General features: G+C 46.7%; 1 protein-coding gene across 1 annotated transcript in view; it reads left to right on the top strand.

Moving 5' to 3' along the window:
* Nucleotides 1-8,913, top strand: part of ZNF331 (zinc finger protein 331) — a 13,171-nt gene extending 4,258 nt beyond the window's left edge. Inside the window, exons 3-5 of the mRNA XM_059383329.1 lie at nucleotides 3,787-3,831; nucleotides 5,039-5,165; nucleotides 7,634-8,913. Coding sequence (XP_059239312.1) covers nucleotides 3,823-3,831; nucleotides 5,039-5,165; nucleotides 7,634-8,820 — 1,323 coding nt within the window. The 5' untranslated portion in view covers nucleotides 3,787-3,822 and the 3' untranslated portion in view covers nucleotides 8,821-8,913. The remainder of the gene's footprint in view (nucleotides 1-3,786; nucleotides 3,832-5,038; nucleotides 5,166-7,633) is intronic.
* The last annotated feature ends 262 nt before the right edge of the window (nucleotides 8,914-9,175 follow it).

Here is a 9,175-nt window from a genome sequence, read left to right as displayed (position 1 = left end):
CCTCTCTCTCTGCCTGCCTCTCTGCCTACTTGTGATCTCTCTCTGTCAGATAAATAAATAAAATCTTAAAAAAAAAAAAAAAAAAAAAAGACTGAACCACCCAGGCGCCCCTCAGTTTACATTCTTTGAGCTGGATTTTCCATGCAGAAGCATGTCTGTCCCTCTCTGCGGATGGAGAGGGAACATTTCCTCCTTATATGTCTTAGACCCTTCTTTTTTTGCTAATGCTAATATAAAAGAACTTCGTTTTTAAGAGGCTCTGAAAGTTTTGAGTTAGTGTGGATTATAGAGACCACAGTTGTGAGTGCGTGTTTTAGCATAAGAAGAAAGGAGAAGGCAGGCTTGAGTTTTTTCTATAAAATCAGATTAAGGGTTGTGTAATTTACTGATTTTCAATTATAACTGCTAAATTGTATTAAGTAACTGTTGATATTACTGTGTTTCATGTAGATTATCTTCCTAAAAGTTCAATGCAGTCTTAACCTGGCAGGTGCTGTTTCTAACCCCAGTCTTCCGCGGGGAAGAGACAATATGAGGTTAGTAATGGTCAGAGCTCAGATTCACATCCTGAAAGTCAGACCACAGAGCCTTATTCTTACTTTCACCAAGAGCTCTCCTCCCACATTATGCATACATTATTAAACCTACCTTCTTCACTTAGCACTTCAGCTTAAATTTCTTTCTCAAATAGTATAAATCAGTATCGTTATTAGTAAGCACATTAGATACAATTATAGCAGACATAATTTATTTAATCTCTTTTATATGAGATATTTCTGCTTTTTTTTTTCTTTCATTTTTTAAAATGATTCTTTGGAAAATCTGAATAAAATTGGTGGCTGACATCAGTATCAATGTCCTGGTCGTTACATCGTACTACATATTTGTGATGGATTACCATTGGGGTCAGTCGGGGGAAGGGTGCGGGATCCTGCGGTATTATTGCTTACAGCTGCACATGAATCTACACTTAGTTCAGAAAGTTTTTTGGAACCTAACCCTTGAACATTCTGATACATATATTTGTGCACTACTCTACCTATTTCCAAGGGATAACTCCAGAAAGTAGAATGCTGCAGCCGAGCCATACTCTTGTTAAGTGCCTGCAATACAATAGCAGTGCTTAGAACAGCAGGTGACTGAGAAGACGTTGTTCCCTGCCCATTTCTTATGAGCCAGCTGGAAAGGGAAACTGAATGGAAGCCCAGGGCAGCCTGTGGTCACGGCCTGTGGAGACTTCTAGGTGACTGTGCCGTGAGAGGTGCTGGGAAGGGGACATCATTCTCTTGTCAGGTCATGACAGGATCATTCTGAACACATGGGCTCTGTGTGGAGTACAGTGGAATTTGTTTGCTAAGTGTTACACCATACATGTTTTCTCTAATGATGTTGATGCAAAGTGAAGCCTACAGGGTCCCGTGGTGTAGGGTTCCACAGGACGCCATGGCTGGAGGAAAAAGCTCAGTCAAGTTCAGCCTCCCACCCAGATAGCTGTCAGCACGCACAGAACGTCCTTCAGAATCTTAGTCATTTTTCTAGTCAGTGCCCTGACATATGTGGGTGTAGGTAGACATCAAAGAGTTGCTTTAGGGGTTAGGAAGCGAAAGGAAACAAAAGTTGTGAGTAAAATAATGCAAAGATACCTCAGAGGGAAACTGTTTAAAAAGAAGTTTCTCTGAGAGTCTGTCGTTTCATGAATTAAAAAGAAACGCACACACATACACATGTCAGGACAATGCCTTGCTCCTCTTAGACACCCCATGAGGTGTACTTAAAAAGAAGAAAAGCAAGGTCAAAGGGTGTGTCTGGGTGTCACCAGGACCACCACCAGGTTCTTGTTTCTCTGGGTGGACTCACAGGATTCAACGCGTAGTCCTGTCCAAGGCCAAGATTTATGCAATGAAAGGATACATAGCACCATCAGCAGAGGGACAGGTGCATGGGACAGACGACACCAGAAGGAAACCAGGCACGTGCTTCCCAGCGCGCTCTCCCAGTGCAGGCAAGTAGGACACGCATAATTACTCCAGCAGCAAGTTACAGCAACACCCTCGAAGCCTTGTCCACCAGGGAAGCTCATGTGGGCGGGGAAGGCCAGGGTTTTTATTAGTCACAGAGGACCCTCTCTCTGGCACATACCAAAGTTCCAGACTCCCAGAGGAAAGCACGGGCTCAGCAGGATAAACCACATCATTCATACAAACAGCTGAAGAGCCATGAGCCACTCCTGTCAGGCAGGGAACCGCGGGGACCCTCTGGAGGTCCAGTCATGGGCCAGTCTCACAAGCAGTTTTTGCTCGTTACTCTTTCTGCACAAGGGATCGTGACCTTCCCAGGCCTTTTCTTTTTCTTTTCTTTTTTCTTTTTTTTTTTTTTTTGCTGTTTCTCTGTTTCTGTTTTATATCTCTCTTGGAACTAGAAGGATTCCTAGAAGTCCCTTGAGAGCCATTCTACTCAGAGTTCCCAGTAAATACAGGGAGAGGATGTAGATTCACCCCGGCCAGGGAAACAAGCCTATAAACTCAAGTCCCGGAGTATCCCCAGCACGGAGCTTCCAGTGTCCTCTCCCACTGGAGTTGGGACTGGGTGCTCTGTTGGCATCGATGTAGAACAGTATGCATAGAGGATTGCCAACTGGGGAAGGTCACCGAGCTTCACGACCCAGAGTTTCCGCTGGGGCTTCAGCACTTAGGCACAGTTCACTGATCGATCATCCAGATGTGGCTGACTCATCTACGTGTCAGTCTCGGTTCCCAGGCCAGTTGATACCGCATGACCCAAAGCGCCACCCTGAATCTCCTGGTGGGTCTTCTTGGTGTAGTCAGTTCCCGCCCTACGACTGGTCAAAACCAAGACCTTCCTATCAGGTATAATGTAGATTACCTCTTGGAAGTAGGGGACAAAAAACAAAAAGGAATGAGATCTTGCCATTTGCAACAAGATGGATGCACCTAGAGAGTATGATGCTCAGTGAAAAGAGAAAGGTAAAAACCATATGACTTCACTCATACGTGGCATCTAAATAATAAATCATACGAACAAACGTAAACAAGAACAAACCCATAAATCCAGAAAACAGATAAACATAGTTTCCAGGGAGCAGGGGGGCCAAAATGGGTGAAGGGGAGCAGGAGGCCCAGGCTTCCAATTAGGGAGTGAGTCCTGGGGAGGGAAGTCACCGCATAGGGAACACAGTCCATGGTGACGTGTGGTGACGGAAGGCAGCTACACCTGTGGCATGTACAGTATAATGTACAGATTTGTGGAACCGCCGTGTTGTACGCCTGACACTAACTAATACTGTGTGTCAGCATAGTTCAGGTAAGAAAAAAACATGTTGAGGGGTGCCTGGCTGGCTTATTCGGTGGAGAATGCAACTCTCAATCTTAGGGTCATGAGTTCAAGCCCCATGTGGGCAGTAGAGCATACTTCAAAAAAAAAAAAAATTGTTTTTAAGTTACATTGAGAAACAACAGATAAAAGTAGGTATGACTTCAAGGCAAAAACAAATAAAGACTCTTCTGTGTGCACAGCTGGGTTTTACAGGGCTTCAGGAAGGTTATTTTTCTGTTTTGTTCACATCCTTCTTCATCCTTTCTGGATTCCTCATGTTGGTGTGTGTGTCTTGTGGGAGAGGAAACCGCCAGGGTCGGGAGGCTTGGAAACAAAGATGGAGGACCAGTAAGCTCGTATTAAGTCATTTGGGGACCAAGGTGCACTTATTTTAATGCCTGTTTTTTTCTCGTCTATCTCTGGCTTCTCTGGATTTTGTGTCTTTGATAAAAGAAACCCCAAGAGGACAGATCAGTTGATTCTAGAACTATGGCACACGTAAGTATATATTTCTTTCCTTCTTAAAATGTATTTAGGTCCCGTGGCTGTTCTTGTGAAATATTCCTGAAGCCTCCTGCCCATCCCAGGCCCATGTAATGACCCACTGCCAGGTTCTTCCTATTCTGGCGAATGGCAGTGCCGTATAGCCCCTGCCCACCTGTGTGACTAATGCTCTCTTCACCCCCGAGCTGGGCATTCCGTGTCTCCTCTGTGCTCACCTTGCCGTCAAGAGGAATGCGGGAGCAGGAGGGGAGGAGAGTCCCTTGGGAGAAATACGAGTCATGGGTGTGGTTTATGAGTTGCAGATGTTGGTCCCCGTTTGACCGCATGCAAAAACGGAAACTCCCTGCCGTTCTCCACCGGCGTTTTTCCCCGGCGGAGGGGAGGGAAAGTTCACGTTGGCGGCTCTCCGGGTCAGTGGTGGTGAGAGCTGGAGCTCCGTGAGGCTTTTGGGATTGGCTTGGACTATGATGGGGGCCCGAGCGCTGAGAGGCCGCGAGGTTACCAGGGGATATGAAGGGCGCTTGTTGAGCACACCCTCCACACCAGCCAGCGTCTGACAGCAGTTCTCTCAATCAGGAGCAGAGAAAAGCCCGGGGTAGTGGGTTGTCACGGCCACCCAGTGCAGAAGTTGTAGGTGATCATATACCCCCAGAATTGGGGAAAACCTTAGATGTTTGGTTGTACCTAAGTGTACAACTAAGAATTAAGTCCAGTCCATCCCTGCAATGGAATAAGAAAATGCTTTTGTCGTCACGTAGGAAGAATGCTTAAAACCTTGGCAAAATAATGACCTTGAGGCTGAGAATATTCAGGCACATAAACCCTCGTTTCAAAAATAAAAGCTCTCACTTCACACTTCAGAATCAAAAGCCTAGGCCTTTTCCTTCCCTGGGAGGGTGGAAAGGTGCCGCAGGCATCCACGCTTGCCGAGATGTGACGAGGCAGGCCTGTAGCGGGCCCCGTGCCCGGGATGGTTTCGTGCCTCCTGACAGCTTGGGGTGATGAGGTGTTGCGCAGGGTGTGCGCTTTCTCTGCAGCAGCGAGCTCTTCAGGAGCATTAGGGGCTCTGCTCTGTCCCAGTCCCCACTGTGCCCCACGTACCTCACAGTCCTGTGGTCTGCTGCTGGGTCCAGCCCAACCCAGAGCAGAGCCCTCTCTGTGCTGTCCTTCTCCTCAGGGATGTGTGGGTTTGTGTTTTCAGGGTTTGGTGACATTCTCAGATGTAGCCATCAACTTCTCTCAGGAGGAGTGGGCATGCCTGAACTCCTCACAGAGGGACCTGTACTGGGACGTGATGTTGGAGAACTACAGTAACCTGGTCTCCCTGGGTGAGTTGCCCTGTCCGCTGGAATGTCCACTCCCTCCACTGCGAGTGTCAGGACTGACTTCCAAGAAGGGGTTGAATTTCTTCCTCTTCTCAAGAAGTGTCTTGAGCCTTGTCTCATCTGAAATGGGCATCACACACCTCCATCTCCTCACCTCTTCCTAGCTTGGCCGGGCCCTTCCTCTAAGCCCCTCTCCTCCTCAGTGACCAGAGGGTGAATTCCAGTTCTAACCGTCTTCAGAGTTGAGCTGCACCCCGGCTTGGTGTGTTCATGCCCGACTGCTGCTAGTGGTCTGCGGCACTCTGGGGGGCCACCTCAGGGAGCTTGACTTCCTCTAGTAAGCCAGCCTGCATTGGAAGTGGAGCGAAGCGGCGTTTTCCAGGGGCTGTGCTTTGTACCTGAGGTGAGGCGGAAAGTTACAATTCCTGAATTCTGAGTTACAGTTTGGAGGAAACATCTTACATACATCTCAGGCTATGTCTTGTTTTTCTATTAGAGAGGTATCAGCCGTAATAGTAGTGGCTGATTGCTACACTTGGCCTCAGTCCCACGAGTTTGTGGGGTAGGCACGATTGCTGTGTCGAACTTGTGGGTGAGTTTATTCAGACACGGAGTAACTTGATCAGACAGGGGAGGCAGAACCAAGAATCCACACTGTCACCTCCCCTCTTGTCCTGCCTCCAAAGGTAAGACCCTCGGAATTTGAAATAAGACCTTTCCTCTCTGGTTGCTTGTTCTTTAATCCCTTTTCTTTTCTGCATTCTCATCATTTTGACTTTCAGCTTGACATAAATTTCTAAGTCTCCATCAAAGGTTTTTTTGTGTTTTTTGTTTTGTTTTGTTTTTAAGGTTTCATTTATTCATTTGAGAGAGAGAGAGAGAGCATGGCGGGGGGTTGGGGAGTAGCAGGCAGAGGGAGAGACAGGCTCCCTGCTGAGCAGAGAGCCCCAGAGGCAGGACTTGATCCCAAGATCTGGAAATCACAGCCTGAACCGAAGGTAGATGCTTAACCCTCTGAGCTACCCAGGCGTTCCTCCAAAGAACTTTTGAGCATATAATTTTTTTCTCAAATTCTACACCATGTGACATTTCTTTTTGTGAAAGCAGGACCTTTCATTTCTAAGCCAGATGTGACTTGCTGTGTTGGGGAACAAGGGAAAGAGCCTTGATGGCTGAGAGGGAGCACAGTGCCGAGGAGAATGACAGCTGGGCTGGCTGGGACAAGCCATCGCTTCAGTAAACATCTCTGTGAGGCAGGAACGGGTGTACCCCTTGGGCATTTGGAAAGCTCCCTATGAAGGCCACGGATGGCCTCTGGGGAAGAAGTCACCACCATGAACCTGATCTTCGTCCCATTCCCCTCTTACTGGTTTGCTTCTCGCTTACTCCTGCTTCCCATGTTGCTGATGCTGCTGGTCCGTGGGCCACGCCTTGAGTAGCAGGGGTGCAGACCACATGACCCCGTGCCCTTCGTAGCTCCTGCGAGGTGGTTGGTATCCCAGCCTTGAGTGCTCTTTTCCTTTTCTCTAATGTTCGCTAATGCTCCTTCCTGGATGCTGTTACATTCTGATGTCACAGGACGTCATCCAGTATGGTTCTTCCTGTGCAGTTAGCCCTCACCGACACCCAGTAGGCAGACCCAGAGCTCAGCGGACATGCACCGAGCGCCCTTCTGTTACTGCTTTGTTTGTTTGCGCTCCCAGTTCTTACAGAGAACTGTGCTGTATCTGCTACTTGGTTATGTAGTGACACTGTTCGTAATGGATAAAAATGTTGTTTTTAAAGGAAAAACTTATTTCTTGTAATAAAGGGCTGGTTGACTCGCATGCCCCAAAGCTGATCATCTGACACTTTCTGGCACCATTATGAAGTCATGCACTTAAGTGCGTTCTGGGTTTTGCAGCCTGGTGGAGTTAAGTGTCCCCATTGACGGTCAGATCCCCCAAAACATTTCCTCCCAGGCGTTGACCATGTTTGTTGCAGTTACTCCTACAATGTCCTTTTCATTGCCTTTGATGGTGGGTCTTTTTGTCCAGAATTGTTTTCGTTATGTGACTGACAGGTACATTAACTTCAGAATGTTAGTTTTATACCCAGGTTATTTTCTTGTTTTTCACATTAGCTCTATATTTGATTTTCCTGGGTTTGTCCAGGTGCATCATCACATCATCCACACATTGTGTTCTGTTTTTGAGATCTGCCCCTCCGATTGCTTTTTCCTTAATTATGGCAGCTGATAGGAAATCTGCGGGCTAAGAGGCGGTTCCTCTTCCTTGTCTGACTTCAGCAGGAGCTTCTGCGATGTTTCCTCATTAAGTACAGTGGAGCCATACATTTAATGAGAGCCCTAGGTGACTTGTGTTGTTCTCCTAGAGAAGTTTTATTTCTGTCAGAGAAATTTTTGGGTTGTGGTTAGGTTCGTTTATGTTTTAATTTTCCTTAAAATAAAACAAACTGTTAATTTTTTCCAGATTTAGAGTCACCATATGGGACCAAGAGTTTGCCTACAGAAAAGGGCCTTTATGAAATGAATTTATCCAAATGGAACTCAAATGGAAAAAGTAAATCCCTTGGCCTTGACTGGATGTGTGAAGGTGAGTGTGAAAGACCACGGGGCCCTCAAGAGGGCTGTTTCAATCAAATGATAATCAACTGTGAGAAAACGCCTGCTTGTAGAGAAAATACCTCTGTTAGACCACAGCAGAGACTTCATACTAGGGAGAATTCCTATGAATGTAAGGAGTGTGGGAAGGCCTTTAGTCGTGGCTACCAGCTCACTCAGCATCAGAAAATTCACACGGGTGAGAAACCCTATGAATGTAAGGACTGTAAAAAGGCCTTTCGTTGGGGTAATCAGCTTACTCAGCATCAGAAAATCCACACTGGTGAGAAACCCTATGAATGTAAGGACTGTGGGAAGGCCTTTAGATGGGGTTCGAGCCTCGTCATTCATAAGAGAATCCATACGGGAGAGAAACCCTATGAATGTAAGGACTGCGGGAAAGCCTTTAGACGTGGTGACGAACTCACTCAGCACCAGAGATTTCACACTGGGGAGAAAGACTATGAATGCAAAGACTGCGGCAAGACCTTTAGCCGTGTGTATAAACTAATTCAGCACAAGAGAATTCATAGTGGTGAAAAACCCTATGAATGTAAGGACTGTGGGAAGGCCTTTATCTGTGGCTCGAGCCTCGTTCAGCATAAGAGAATTCATACTGGTGAGAAGCCCTACGAATGTCAGGAATGTGGGAAGGCCTTCACTCGAGTCAATTATCTCACCCAGCATCAGAAAATCCACACTGGTGAGAAACCTCACGAATGTAAGGAGTGTGGGAAGGCCTTTCGCTGGGGTTCGAGCCTGGTTAAACATGAGAGAATTCATACTGGTGAGAAGCCATATAAATGCACAGAATGTGGGAAGGCCTTTAATTGTGGCTACCACCTCACCCAGCACGAGAGAATCCACACGGGTGAGACGCCTTACAAGTGCAAGGAGTGTGGGAAGGCCTTCATCTATGGGTCAAGCCTCGTTAAACATGAGAGGATTCATACAGGGGAAAAGCCCTATGAGTGTAAAGAGTGTGGGAAGGCCTTTAGTCATGGCCATCAACTTACACAGCATCAGAAAATTCACACTGGTGAGAAGTCCTTTTGAGTGTAAGGAATGTGGGAAGGCATGTCACCACGTGAACCATCTTAGAGAACATCCAAGTGTTCACGCTGCTGATAAACCTTTTGAACGAAAAGAAAGGACAGAAGTTTCTATACAGCATTCCTTCCTTCCACAGCACAAGGAAAATCCATGATACAGTTTAGCATGGGAAAGCCTTCACTGGTCACTCTCCTGCTTGCTTATAGCATCTCAGAATAGTCATGCTCAAGGCAGATTTGGAGAATGGAGAAATCACTTCTTCATGATCACAACACACTAAGTGTAGACTTGTTTTTTGTGGGGTTTTTTGTCTTGCTGAATTGGTTTCATGGGTGGATAGAAGCCTCCCTCCACCATT

Source organism: Mustela nigripes, chromosome 17, assembly GCF_022355385.1.
Source record: "Mustela nigripes isolate SB6536 chromosome 17, MUSNIG.SB6536, whole genome shotgun sequence".
NCBI classification, from domain to species: Eukaryota; Metazoa; Chordata; class Mammalia; order Carnivora; family Mustelidae; genus Mustela; species Mustela nigripes.
Note: the sequence above shows the minus strand (reverse complement) of the source record. Positions and strands in the feature narration are given on the sequence as shown.